The sequence below is a fragment of the Sciurus vulgaris genome, assembly GCF_902686455.1.
Source record: "Sciurus vulgaris genome assembly, chromosome: 7".
Classification (NCBI taxonomy): domain Eukaryota; kingdom Metazoa; phylum Chordata; class Mammalia; order Rodentia; family Sciuridae; genus Sciurus; species Sciurus vulgaris.
Window position 1 is genome coordinate 139,444,141 of NC_136467.1, and position 14,828 is coordinate 139,458,968.

General features: G+C 48.2%; 1 protein-coding gene and 1 long non-coding RNA gene across 7 annotated transcripts in view; one reads left to right on the forward strand and one right to left on the reverse strand.

The window, feature by feature from the left end:
- RREB1 (ras responsive element binding protein 1) overlaps positions 1–14,828 on the forward strand; it is a 132,505-nt gene that overhangs the window by 111,394 nt on the left and 6,283 nt on the right. For 5 of the 6 annotated variants that reach the window (XM_079147519.1, XM_079147516.1, XM_079147517.1 and 2 more), the window contains exons 9-11: positions 1,642–1,831; positions 2,732–5,669; positions 12,893–13,054. In XM_079147519.1, coding sequence (XP_079003645.1) covers positions 1,642–1,831; positions 2,732–5,669; positions 12,893–13,054 — 3,290 coding nt within the window. The remainder of the gene's footprint in view (positions 1–1,641; positions 1,832–2,731; positions 5,670–12,892; positions 13,055–14,828) is intronic. The other variant, XM_079147521.1, reaches the window with a different exon arrangement.
- LOC306665890 lies at positions 744–11,712 on the reverse strand. Its single transcript, XR_013765133.1, has 2 exons — positions 8,063–11,712; positions 744–1,430 (listed from the first exon to the last, which is right to left on the reverse strand). It is a non-coding gene; the product is annotated as an uncharacterized lncRNA (long non-coding RNA).

Consider the following 14,828-nt stretch of genomic DNA (forward strand, 5'->3'; position numbering starts at 1 on the left):
AAGTTAACAGAGGAGAGAAGAGGGGTGGATATACAACAGGACTGTGTACCTCCATCAAGTGATAAAGCAAGCAGAGCTGCACATACTTGGCACTTTTCTCTTTCAACGCTTCATCAAAGAGAGCTCAGCTGCTTCATGGGTGATTGCATTATCTCTTTATTTCCAGAGAAGAATTTCATAGCAAGAAAACTTTCCATTAAAGTGTACGCAGTGTAAATGGGAGTCAGTTGCCTTACCTCTGTAAGCACATTAGCAGTAAGACCTACTTTTTAGAAGGTCTGCAAAGGTGTCTGCACATGTAAATACATGGAATGATGCTTGGCACACAGAACTTTCTGCATTCATGGAAATATGCCATTGGCCGGACTGCCCCAAGCCACTGAACCTTGGAAAGAAGGCTAAGGTGAATGATGAATTTTAATTAATTTTTATTTAAATAGTCACATATGTCTCAGTGGCTGCATTTAGTACAGATCTAAGGGATGCTGATAATATAATTATTGTATCATTTTTAATATGGTTCTCAGTGAAGACCTAGAAAAAAACAACACTGGTGTGAAAAGTAGAGACCATATTAGAAAATGGCATTTGCTTCACATCTGAGTGGTCCAGAACATTGTAAGATATCGAAGATCATCTCTAAAGTGAAGAATCATGACCTTTTTTTTTCTTTCTTTTTTTTTTTTTAAGTTACTTCTTTTTAAGTTGTAGATGGACACAATACCTTTTTTCCTATCTATTTATTTTATGTGGTGCCGAGGATCAAATGCAGTACCTCACAAATGCTAGGCAAGCACTCTAACACTGAGCCACAAACCCAGCCTGTCTATAGTTTTTAAGTAGGCTGTATTCATGGGACTCTTTCAAGGAAGGGAGACGGCCTTGTGATAGGCAAGGATTGGAGTAAGAACTAGGCCTTAACATTTTGTCTTGCTTCTTGGCTCTGTGATGTCAGTCAGTTGATTAACATTTTTGAGCCTCTTGTGTTTTCATCTATAAGAAGAGGATTGTGATACCCATTTGCCTTGCTGTGATATGCACTGTCCTCGCAGGTCTTACACTTAGTGTGGGCTCAGTATGTGGGCACTACAGTTATTTTTTAGATAATCATAGTAATATTAGAATTTAATAAGTAATTATTATTACTTGCTACCAATTCGGTGGGGGAATTGAATTATATTATCCATATCAGGAATATTGCTGGGAGCTTGTCCCCAAGGATGCTGATACAATTGCTCTAGGCACTACTTAAATGTATCTTTTTGCCTTTTAAATATTTACAACAATTAGAATCCGTTGAGCTGAGGGAAGACTACTTCTGAAGTTATCCCTTGAGGTTGCATGACTCCGCTAACAGTAGGTCTGTAGCAGTGGCTTCACATCCCAGCTGTCTTCTGCAGATGTGTGGTCATAGATACATCTTGTACAGCCTGCAAAGATTTGGTGTCCAGGATTAGTAGAATATAATTTTTAAAATATAAACTAAACAGAAGAGTGTATTGATGTTAACCCCAAGCACACTGGCTTCTTGGTGTCTTAATTTTTTCAGTTGAAAGGAAGTAACAAAAGACATAATAAAGCCAACAGACAAGTGGAAACTGACTGAGCTACCTCTATATCTTTATTCCTCCCTTTTCCTAGATGTGACATTTGCTGTGTCACCTTCCGAACACATCGAGGATTACTGCGCCACAACGCACTTGTCCACAAACAGCTTCCCAGGGACGCCATGGGAAGGCCTTTCATCCAGAACAATCCTTCGATTCCTGCTGGCTTCCATGACTTAGGATTCACTGACTTCTCCTGTAGAAAGTTTCCTCGCATTTCTCAGGTATACCAATCAGCCTGTTGAACCTGCGGTTGCCTCTGTGGTCTACTTAGTTGGATTAAGCTCCCTTATCCTAAGGGTCCCTTTTTAAAAAGTGTTGTCCGTTGGATTTTATCTTTTTTATAACATCTTTTCTCTTAAAATTCCCTTTGCCCCTTTCTGTATTCCTTGGGTGGTTGGATGGAGAGAAGTAGTGATCTTTTATTTGGAATAAGTTTCCTGTGGGCTTGTGTGTAAGTCTATTTCATCAACCCATTCTTGAGGCTTTGGAATATAAAGTTGTAAATTGTTCCCCACCCCCAGCCAAGCCCTGTTGTAATTCGAATTTGTTTTGATTCTTTGTCTCCGCATTAAAGCTGAGTATTTCTAACATTGTAGGTTCTGTGAGGAATGATTTAGGAGCTGGAGGGTGTATCTCAACCGGAGATGCTTACAGCAGTAGAGAGGCTCTTCAGTGCACGAGCCTCAAGCTTAGTGGACTGTTCCTCTGTGTACACCCATCAGTGTCCCCAGATTATCTTCCCTCCTGCCCCTCTCAAGCAGTGTTCCCTCTTCTGCAAACACAGAGGTAGCCAGTTCTCCAGCTTCTGTCACATTCGTTTTATGAGGCACCAATTTTTTAAAAGATAAAGAATTCTACCTTCAAGGTAGTGCTATTTCACTATACTTTGGTATCTCCTTGGTGATAATGTCTTTCGTCAGGCAAACATGATTCTTTAGGGGCTTTGTAGTTTTCCTGATTGAGTTCCAGGTTAGCCATAAGGGGAAGATCAGCTCCTTGTCTATTAATAAAGACCGCACACTGGGGCAATTATGCAACAAATGCTTCTTGCATCTCCCTTCAGTGATGATTTTTAAATCTTTACCTTTGTTCCATTGATTTTGCTGATGGATTCCACATAGGCCTGGTGTGAAACAAACCTACGAAGGTGCATCAGCGAGCAGCACCGTTTTGTCTGCGACACCTGTGACAAGGCGTTCCCCATGCTCTCGTCGCTCATTCTGCACAAGCAGACCCACGTTGCCTCAGACCAGGGACGGGAAAAGCTGCAGGCCAAGACCCTGGCTGGTGATGTCCTGGACCAGAAGGCCTTCCTGACCTTGCTGGGCTTGCAGCACACCAAAGACATCAAGCCTGTGCCCACTGAGGAGCCCCTGCCTGATGATAACCAAGCAATACAGCTCCAGACCCTCAAGTGTCAGCTACCTCAGGACCCTGGCTGCACCAATGTGCTCAGTCTGTCTCCTTTTGAAGCTGCTTCCCTAGGTGGTTCTCTCACAGTCCTTCCAGCTACCAAGGAGAGCATGAAGCATCTGTCTCTACAACCCTTCCAGAAGGGCTTTATCATCCAGCCAGATAGTAGTATTGTGGTCAAGCCCATCTCAGGAGAGTCAGCCATCGAGTTGGCAGACATTCAGCAAATTCTGAAGATGGCAGCCTCTGCTCCTCCACAAATCAGTCTTCCTCCTCTCTCCAAGGCCCCTGCTACCCCTCTGCAAGCAATTTTCAAGCACATGCCCCCTCTGAAGCCAAAGCCCCTGGTCACACCCCGGACAGTGGTGGCCACCTCTACACCCCCTCCTCTCATCAACACTCAGCAGGCCTCTCCAGGATGCATCAGCCCCAGCCTCCCCCCACCACCCCTTAAGCTCCTCAAAGGCTCAGTGGAGGCAGCCTCCAATGCCCACCTGCTACAGTCCAAGTCGGGGACCCAGCCAAACACGGCCACCCAGCTTTTCTTGCAGCAGCCTCGAGTAGAACTGCCAGGCCAGCCTGAGATGAAGACGCAGCTAGAACAAGACAGCATCATTGAGGCCCTGTTGCCCCTGAGCATGGAGGCCAAGATCAAGCAGGAGATCACAGAGGGGGATCTGAAGGCCATCATGACGGGACCCAGTGGCAAGAAGACCCCTGCAATGCGCAAGGTGCTATACCCCTGCCGCTTCTGCAACCAGGTGTTCGCCTTCTCGGGAGTCTTGCGTGCCCACGTGCGCTCCCACTTGGGCATTTCACCCTATCAGTGCAACATCTGCGACTACATCGCTGCAGACAAGGCCGCTCTCATCCGCCACCTGCGCACGCACAGTGGGGAGCGACCCTACATCTGCAAGATCTGCCACTACCCCTTCACGGTCAAGGCCAACTGTGAGCGGCACCTGCGCAAGAAGCACCTCAAGGCCACCCGGAAGGACATCGAAAAGAACATCGAGTATGTGAGCAGCAGCGCAGCAGAGCTGGTAGATGCCTTCTGTGCTCCTGACACGGTGTGCCGGCTGTGCGGTGAGGACCTGAAGCACTATCGCGCACTGCGCATCCACATGCGCACGCACTGCGGCCGAGGCCTGGGCGGCTGCCACAAAGGCCGCAAGCCCTTCGAGTGCAAGGAGTGCAGCGCCACCTTCGCAGCCAAGCGCAACTGCATCCACCACATCCTCAAGCAGCACCTGCATGTGCCAGAGCATGACATTGAGAGCTACGTGCTGGCAGTGGATGGCAGCCTAGGCTCTTCGGACGTGGCCACCGAGGCCTCGGGAAGGGAAGAGGAGAGCGGCTGTGTTGCCTTTAGTGACTGCAAGCCCATTGCCGCCTTCCTGGAGCCCCAGAATGGCTTTCTTCATGGGGGCCCCGCCCAGCCCCCGCTTCCCCACGTATCAGTCAAGTTGGAGCCTACCAGCAGTTTTGCAGTGGACTTCAACGAGCCCCTCGACTTTTCTCAGAAGGGCCTGGCCTTGGTCCAGGTGAAGCAGGAAAACATGTCCTCCTTCCTGAGCCCTTCTTCCTTGGTCCCCTATGACTGCTCCATGGAGCCTATTGATCTATCCATCCCCAAGAACTTAAGGAAAGGAGACAAGGACATGGGTGCTCTCAGTGAAGCCAAGAAGCCCGAGCAGGAAGTGGGGAGCAGTGAGCAGCTCTCTCCCTGTCCACCACCCTGCCCTACCCTGCCAGTGACTCTGGGGCCTAGTGGAATCCTGGAAAACCCCACAACCACAGTGGTGGCTGCCACCACAGCTGCCACACTGGAACCCCATGCTCAGCCCCTCCAGGGCTCTGTTCAGCTTGCTGTCCCCATCTACTCCTCAGCTCTGGTCAGCAACCCTCCCCTCTTGGGCAACTCTGCCCTCATAAGCAACTCAACCCTCCTGAGCAACTCAGCTTTGCTGCGGCCACTGCGGCCCAAACCCCCCCTGCTCTTGCCAAAGCCCCCAGTGACGGAAGAGCTGCCCCCACTGGCCTCCATTGCCCAGATCATCTCATCTGTGTCTTCGGCCCCCACTCTGCTGAAAACCAAGGTGGCCGAGCCAGGGCCTTCAAGCACCAGCAGTAACACTGTGGCTGCAGACAACGTAGGAGGCACCATCCCCAAAGCTGCTGCCACCCCCACTGATACCACAAGCCCAAAAGAATCCAACGACCCACCCCCTACAGTGAGCAGCCCAGAGGCAGCCTCGCCCACCGAACAGGGGCCATCTGGCTCGTCCAAGAAGAGGGGCCGGAGAAGGGGTATGAGAAACCGGCCCCGTGCCAACAGTGGTGGGGTGGACCTGGACTCTAGTGGGGAGTTTGCCAGCATCGAGAAGATGCTGGCCACCACGGACACCAACAAGTTCAGTCCATTTCTGCAGACTGCAGAGGACGACACTCAGGATGAAGTGGCCGGAGCCCCCTCTGACCATCACGGGCCCAGTGATGAAGAGCAAGGTAGCCCTCCAGAAGACAAGCTGCTGAGGGCAAAGCGGAACTCCTATGCCAACTGCCTGCAGAAGATCAACTGTCCCCATTGTCCTCGGGTCTTCCCGTGGGCCAGCTCCCTCCAGAGGCACATGCTCACACACACTGGTAAGAGAGCCACCGGACTCGCCAGGTGGTGAGGCCTACCTCCTGGCAGGGAGACCAGATGGGGGATCAAGGGGTGAAGTCAGAAGTGGAAGACCCTCTTTTCATGCTCCATTCATTCCTTGTTTCCCCTCATAGGAGCCACAGGCTTGCTGGGGATCCTGTGAGTCCCCTGATGTTCTTAGTGACCATAGTGACCTGTGCCCATGATACGAGCGCCCACTGAGGGCTGCTGGTGAGAAGTGTCCAGTACAGGTGGTCATGTGCCCATTGGTCCCCTCACCTCCCTCCTCTCAGCCCTTCCCAAGAAGGTTTTGAGATTACTGGCTGGGTTAAGCAGGGGAGGTGGCTCCAGAGAAGTGGGACTTTGTATTAAGGTATTGGGGCACAATGAGCTCAGTGTTTTGTCACAAGAAATTCCATCCTGGCATCCTCGATGCAGCTCTTTAGATTTTGAACATTCTGTGAGTTCTTTTGGCTGCCACATATCTGTCTATAAAGGGAAATGCTGCAAAGGACGACATTGGTCATTTTCTCTCAGCTCACTAAGCTGGTTGCACTTTCCCCTGTTTATTTTGAAAATCACTGATGGATGGTGATAGAATTTTTTGTTTCATTGATACTAAAATTGTTAACTATTCCAGGGACACATCCCAGATATGACTAATATTCTAAATAACAGTAAAATTAGCAAAGTATTTAAATGATCACACAACTCTCAATTATAAATTTCTGAATATTCTCACAGGACTTACATCATTGAACTAATAGTAAATTGAGTGAGGTCCTTAACCCTTTGGGGTTTACAGCCCAGCTATTAGTAGGATCAAAAACCAAATGCTAGTGTATGTGTGGTACAGGATTGTTGGATAAATTACAGGCTAGCAGTTAAGTTTGAATTTCAGATCAACAACAAATGATTTTTAAGGGGTTTTCCCTGAAGTATTTGGGGTAGATGAAAAATTATTTGTTGATCTGAAGTTCACATTTTAACTGGGAGTCCTGTGTTTTTGCTTGCTAAATCCAACAACCTGAGGTAGTAGGAGGTTTACAACAGTCTGGTGAAAGTAAGTTATTGGGAATTGGGTGTGAGCCATGCTGTGCCTTGGGGAAGCACTGCGTAGGGCTGGTACCCTGGAAGCTTTAAGACACACAGCAGATGGAGCAGCAGGAAGGAGTTCATAAGGCAGCACTGCAAAGCAGGAGTGTGTAGAGACGGTAGTGGGGAGGGAGCAGAAGCTGAGAAGTCAGGGCTAGAAGGATGGGGGTCTCTCGGAGGTGCCGGTCTCCAGAGATTGCCATATAGCTGCAGCACCTCTTCCAGGTATGTAGGGCCTCAAATCCAGAAAGTCCGCAGTGTCGAGTCAGCAGAACCAGAATTTCTAGATTCATGAAGTACATGCTGCCTTTTCCGTCCCTCAGTTTCTTTCTGCTGAAATAATTTAAGCAAACAAAGTAACAGTTCTCGGGAGGACAGCTGTTCAGAGCAGTACCCCCACACAGCAGTGTCTTTTGCTGCCCTTTTTGGGTGATACCTCTTTGTTGCCTGCAGAATCTTTAGAGAAGCGAGTATTTCTGTTACCATCTTTCAGAAAGCAAATGATGTAGCTCTGGTAATCAGCTTGGTTCTGACCCTCCTCCCCTCTCTCCTCTGCCCCTGCCATCACACAACCTCCCATCTTTTTCCAGATGTCAGTCCTGTGCTCGGTAGACATTGTGCACATTTTCCTCAAATGTATTGAGACCATTTATCTTCAGACATTTCTTTTCCCAGTAAACTGGTAATTACCCTAAAGAAGCTGGAGCAGCCAGAATTTCCTTTCAAGAGTTGTGCTAGAGTAGATGCCTGATACACATTCCCACTTGAGAATCCAACATTGTGATTGCCTGGCTTGTGAATACCAGAGTGTCATCATTGGTTTAAAATTTGGTAGCATCTGAGCCAGGTGGAGTGGTGCATTCCTGTAATCCCAGCCACTTGGGAGGCTGAGGCAGGAAGATCACAAGTTCAAGCCAGTCCTTAATATGGCCCTGTTTTAAAATAAAAATAAAAATAACTGGGAATCTGTCTCAGTGGTAGAGTGCCCCTGGTACAGTCCCCAGTACCAAAAAAAGAAAATAGAATAAAATAAAATTTGGTAGCATCTGAACCTGAGCAAGGAAGATGTGGGACTTGTTCCAGGGGGTAGGATGGATGTAAATATAAACATTCTGCTACTTCTCCCTTCATAGTTACCAGTAACCTTAATTAGAGGTGTCTCTTTGGACGCAGTCCCTGGCATCCAATCATATTGTGTTCTTGGTAGAGAAACCTCTGAGAGCTAGTATTCATGACATTCCTATGAGGGTGATGTTGCCATGAGGAAATCAAGGCTTAGGCAAGCTAAGTTACTCACCAGCAGTCCTGTGGCTGATAAGAGGTACAGCCAAAGCCCCACGCCAGAGCCAAAGTTCCCTGCAGCTGCCCCATGACCATCATAGCCTGCTGGTGCTCTAAGGGAGGCTTTCCTGTGCCTCCCAGTGTTTGCACATGCCTGCATGAAGAAGATTAGGAAGTGGTTTGAGACTAGGGGAGAGCACAGCTGGGCATCAGCATGCTGTTGATTAAAATCTTAGTGGCTGCCCAGTTGTATTGTACACCATATAAATATTGTTGCCTACCGGTTTCCATTAGCTTCCTTTACAGTACACTGCTCTTCAGCTCCCAGGGATAGCCTTGGCATTGCCTTGATTAAATCATGTCATGTTGAGCACTCTGCTATGTCTGGTGCAGTATGAGAACATTTCCCATTCATCAAGCATTAGAGCTGGCAAAAGCCTGGGAAATCATCTTCCCGCACACCTAGAATTTCCCTGGTCTGCAGCTCTGCTGTCCATCAGAGTCACTTAGCTCCCTGGCTTCATAGGCTTCTGTGAAATGCTCCCTCCAAAACTTGAAAAAATGACTGAAGGCATACACTTAAGACTCAACAGCAACCTGTAAACGAAGGTGGCATAATATGAAAGATGTTTTGTAATTTTTTTTTTAGTTTCAGTTTTAGTTTTTTTAAGTGTAGTATTAAAATCTAGCTGATAGCTACCCAGGAGATTGAGGCAAGAGAATCACTTGAGCCCAGCCTGAGCAACATAGCAAGACCCAATCACAAGAAAGAAGAAGTAGTAAGTAATAAATAAAATCTAGCTGAGTTCCAGGGAGCAGCATTGGCAGCACCTAGTTTTCTGCTGTAAGCAAACTGCCTGTATCCCTGAGGTCAGCCTTCTCATGCTTTCTCAGGGGAACTCCGAGGCCTCTCCTTTGTCTCATGTGCATGGCCTCCAGTCTACCCACCCCAGCACAAGGATACCTAGAAAGGGGATCAGGTCTCACTTTTCTTTTTATTTTTGATTTTTATTTTGAGAAAGGTGTTCCACTAGGGGGATCCACCTGCCGGCTGCCAGCACTCTCCCATGGCTTCAGCTTTCCTCTCCCCTGTTCAGGTTCCAGGAACTGTGTCTCATGAGGAAGCTGGCATCTTTCGTGTCCCCTGGCATGTTCTGCACACACACCTGCCTTCTTCCTCCTATCCACCTCTCTGGCTTTCTCACAGCCCAGAGCTTCCTGTCGATGGGGACAGTTCCTGGTTCCTTAACCTTTCCCTCCTTTCCCTGAACATGTCGCCACCTCAGAAGACAACACTAACCCTCTTCAGCATCTCATCCTGTGCCTTTAAGCTGCAGGTGGAGGACAGTGTGCCAGAAGACACAGCCAGTCCCTTTCACCCTCTGTCCTCACTTTCTTCCTCCTTCCCTTTGTTCTGGTTCCTCATCCCACAGTGACGGGTTTGGGACCATGTGATGTCCAAGATCCCTCCAGCTCTTGACATTCTGAGATTACCTGGCTTGCTCACTTTGTCACTGGTGCTTCTTTCCTTGGCCAGCTCAGGGCACTTTCCACTCAAGACCCTCCTCCCCACTACTGTTGGGCCGCAAGCATGAGGGTCTAAATTAACAAGGTGTCCTCATGTAAACGCGGAAAGCACCTTGAGTGCCAGTTGTATTTGACTGCTTTTGACTTTCTTAAGTGGCACCTTTGGCCACTTTTAACCCAGCCCTGTGTATACCTCTGCCCAATAGGAAAAAATACCAAAAGGAAGACACCGTCCCCTTGAGGGTAGAGGAGCAATGGCAGTAAGACCAGGGGCTCGAGCTGTGTTGTCTTGTTAAAAAAAAAGAACAGCAACTGCAAGGTTTTCCATCCAAGTCATAACCTACTATCCTAACCTTGATGTTCTTTGGAAAATGAACAGAAATATTTCCAGTCTGTGTTCTTAGTCTTGACAGACAAGGTCCTGATCTCCTTGGCAGACTTACTCTCACTGTTCATTTTTATTCCAGTGCCTTCCAGAGAAGACCACTTCACATAAAATGTCTCTCTTCCTTTCTTGACTGGTCTGTGCAAATGATTACTGGCCCGCTGATGCTTTTAATGCTCACATTGGAGTTGGGGGGTGTGATTGATCCTGGATACAAGAGTAATTCATTGTAGTTACAGATACTCTTACAAACACCCCCTCTAAAGCAGTAATGTGGGGCAGTTACCAGGTTAATAAAATCTTGTGACCAGTCACAGGTGTTTTTGAAACCTGTTTTAAAATACTAAAATACTATTTCTACAATCCTTGCAAGGCATGGAGAACACTGCTATTTAAAATGTAAGGACCTTTGCAGTGAAATGAAATGTGAGGCGGTTTTTTTGCTTGTTTGGTTTTTGTTTGTTTTCTGGTACTGAGGATTGAACCTAGGGGTGCTATATTGCCAGGCTACATTCCCAGTCCTTTTTATTTTTATTTTTGAGAAAGGGCCTCAAACTTGTGATCCTCTTGCTTCAGCCTCCCAAGTTGCTGGGATTACAGGTGTGCACCACTGTACTTGACTCCATGTTGCCTTTTGATAATAAAATATTAAAGGAAAAGTATTTTATTCCTACTTGTAATTATTAAATATTATGTTCAATTCTTAGTGAAAGTAGAAATAGGAAGATGCACCAGTTCTTTACAACTAGTCACAGAAAAGCATGATTTTAAAAAAAGTTAATGTGCATTTTTTCTTACACATTTAGCAGAAAACACCTACAAAACTTCTGAGCAATTGGTGGGTCCTGCATTATTTTGTGTCTCCCCAAAAGTACACATACCAGGATTCTGGGTTTCTATTCAGCCCTTCCCAGGTTTCCCATAGGGCCCTGCGCATCCTAAGTAGAACTCCACCACTGAGCTATACCCCCAGCCTATCTCTGTTCACAAACAACTCCAAAGGAGATTTGGAAGCATCATCTTAAAGTCTTTGAGCTCAGAAAGGAATACATGTCTTTGATTACTCCAGGCACACAAGTTTGGCTGCACTGCTGCTTCAGTGTTGCTGGCCACATGCCCTGTGAACAGTGCAACCTGGAGTCGTGCAACCTGGCTGTGCCCGTTCCTTGCCCTGGGAACCCTGCAGCCCTCCTGCTCACCCCCAGGCACTGCAGCAAGTCCCTGACCTTAGGCACTGCCCTCGTCCAGGCTTCGTTGACATGTCAGCATTGATCTAAACCCAAGGCCAAAAGTCCATGATTTGTGTCTCCAGGGAGCTGTGTCAGTGACTCTTCCTGCAAGCCTGCACTCTTGTGTTTGGCCCTGGCAGTCCCAAGGTTCAGTACATGACATCTTTCCCTCTGAAATTGGAAACTAGAAGCTAGAAATGTGTGATTGGGAGAAAAAGAATTAGTGATGTAGCAACTGATGGACCACCATTTGCTCCTTCCATGAAGCCTGCCTCATCCACCTCGTTCTTCCCCGTTTTTCCTTCTTCATCTTTCCCTTCTCCTTTTCCACCCCTTCCTCCTCCCACCCTCTCTTCCTGTTGGCTGTATTCTCCCCTTCCTCCTCTTTCTTCTCACTCTTCCCTCCCCCGCTGCCTTTTTCTCTCCCCCTCTTCTACTTCTCACTCCTCTTCCTCCTCCTCCTATCCTTTCTCCTCCCCTCCTACTCCCTCTTCCTACTCTGACCCCCCTCCGTCTTCCCTTCCTTCTTCCCCCCCTTTCTCCCCCTCTTCCTCCAGTTCCCCTTTCTGCTCTCCCTCTTTCTCCCCCAAGCTCTCCCTCCCCACACCCACCCGTCCTTGCCCTCCCATTGGTCCACACAAACATAGGACCAGTTGCAGAGGAACTTCACTTGCATTTTGAAACATGGTGTTTACAGTACAAAAGGAATCCAAATAAAAGGAGAGGCTAGGCAGACCAAAGCTGAAGACTCCCCTGGGGAGGGAGGGCCTCTTGCTCAGCGCTCAGCGTTCTGCCCCTTTGCAGAGCTTGGGGTGGGACTGGTGTGGGGCGGGGCAGCTCAGTGCTTCCTCTCGGCTGCACATCTGTGGAGCAAGCACACGCAGTTGTGTGTGGTCGCAGAGCTCAGAGCAGGGAGAGCAAAGAGTCTCAATGGGACAAGAAGGCTCCAGTCTCCATCCACGAGGACCACAGTGGCCTTGGGCAGAAGTGGCACAGGTGGAGTCCAGGGAAGATGGGACGCACTGCTCCTGTACCCCATGGGAAACTACAGCCACGTGGTCAATGCTGGGGACCTGCTGCACTAAACGGTGGGCTCCCTGACTTCTGTGGGCCCCTGAGATGACCCAGGGATCCAGGGACCCTTCTGGAAGCCTCTGCCCGCCAACTCATCCCATTTGATTCCCCAGCATCTTCACTCTTTGCCAAGCTAGAAACCCCTGCCTTTTCTTTGTGGTTGAATATAGGTGTTGTCTTGCTGTGCTCTCGAATCCCTTCACTCTTATTTTTTTGTTGTCATTATTTAATATTTTTAATTATAGTGCCGTCATTTTACTTTCAACATACATAGCTTGGTTTCATTGTTAAATTTCTTTTAGTGTTTTGGAGACAAAAGTTCATTCCATTTCACTCAGATTGAGGGAAAATTATCATTTTAGTCATTGGTATTTCTCAGGGGTTTTTTTATGTATTTTGTTTATTTTCTTAAAAGGAAGCTCTTGCCTAGCATGGGTGAGGCTCTGGGTTTGATACACAGCACCACATAAAAACAAATAGATAAATAAAGGTTAAAATTTTTTTAAAAAGGGGGGGGTGGAGGGTGGAAGAGAACAAATGCCAACAATCCCAGGAGAATAAATCAAAAGCGACTTTTCTTTTTCATTGCAGTAGAAAGCCAGATAAATATATATTTTTTTTCCTGCTTCAGGTCAGAAACCCTTCCCTTGTCAAAAATGCGATGCCTTCTTTTCTACCAAATCTAACTGTGAACGCCACCAGTTGCGCAAACACGGAGTTACCACCTGTTCCCTGAGAAGAAACGGGCTTATCCCCCCAAAAGAGAGTGATGTTGGATCCCATGATAGCACAGGTAGTGCCTCCAGGTGATGGAGAACCTGAGAGAGGGAGAGCGGAGGGCCGCCCAGAGCCAGCTCAGGCGCCCTGCTGAGGATTGGGAGCAGACCTGGGTCAGACTGGCCTAGACAGCAAGACTGGCTGGAGCCAGAAGCCCAGGGAGTTTGGGACACAATGGCAGTGCCCCTAAGTGACTTGTTGAAGCTGCTAGGGAAGATCAACACCTTCCTGGCAGAAGATGGCCTTTGCTCCTGATGCTGGGAGGTGGGATCTGTGGGGGTGTACAAGTTTTTGCTCTGGGTATGAACACCTCTAGAAGGAATGTGAAGCCTTAAAGTTTGGGGACCCCTAGCCTCTGTAACATCCTGGAGCAGGGAGGGGTTTACTGGGACTACCATGTACAGGAACTGGGGGTGCTGAGCCCTCAACAGGGAGGGGCCAAGCAGGGCAAGGTGGGGTGTTTTCTCAGTAACTTTCTTCCCAGTATAAGCCTGTCCTTGTTTGAGAAGCACTGTGCATGTCCTTTCTTTATTCACGTCTCTGCCTGACCTGAACCCTGGTGTGATTCCCTGTGCTGATGTGTGCTTCCTCCCTCCAGTCCCTACAGAGCGATTAACAGCCCACTCAGCTTCTGCCACCTTTGCCCTGCAGCTTCTGCCACCTTTTTCCTGCGGCTTCTGTACTGACTCAAGTCCTCTGTTCCATACCCTCCATCATCTCAGATGCTGGGGTACACCACCCCCAAAACAAGCAAAAATAGGCTACTGCAGGTCACTTCGACATACACAAGGAACAACAGTAAGAGTAGTGCAGGTACTGGGTCCAGTTCTGCGGTCATAAAAGCTTGGCATTTGCGGATTTCCCACTACTTGAAGCCAAGCCGTGGAGGTTCCCCCAACAATGTTTTTCTAGAGTTGTAATTGTGTCCTGAGGCTCCTCTTCTTCAGCCTTGAGTGCGATGGGGTTTGTATAGTATAGGAGGCACCCCACACTATTAGTCTGTACCTCAGTGTCAAAGGGAATGGGTCACATTGGAGTGGGTACCATTTCCAGGACGAGAATTGACCCCAGTGGGGGAAAACCAGCTCTGCCCTTCTGTATACCTCCCACCAAACCCGAATGAAAGATTCTGAATGCCCTTGACTGACCAGCCCTTCCCTCCACTTCAGACCCCATAAGGGTAGCAAAGTGCTGGTTTTGCTGGCTCTGTCTTTCAGATTCCATTTCCACATAATTACCAAGGTCCTTTAGTAAAGAAAGGCATGATGCCCGCGTTACCCAGCCCCTGATTTAGAGCACTGTGAGCCAAGGAAGACCTGCTTGCTGCTCGGCCCAGAGCCTGCCTTCTCACAGACCTTCCCTTTAATGTTTAGCCCTGGCTGCCACGGCCCCTGTTGGCCCAGAATGGTTTCTGGCAGCCTGGTTTACAAAGCAGCATGTGAGCCTTTCCACACCAGCCAAAGGAGGGAAGACAACTGATAATGGGGGCAGAGCGGGGCTTGGGTCCTGTGTCTTACACAAGTCTTAAGTGTGCTGTGTGCCGGATGCTCATTTTGCACTCAGCATCCCTGTCATATGAAAAGAAGACACGGGGACTCTCATGACCACAGGGATAACTGTAGCTCACACAGACACAAAGCTGAATTAGAATTCGTAGTCCAAGCTTTGCTTGGGCACCAGATGTTAGCCTGTGGGTGCATTCGCCTTTTAAGTTTGCAGTGACAAGTTGGTTTTGTCAAGGCCCTGCCCCGGAAGTTGAGTAGATTTTCTTAAAGGGACAAAACTTCTGG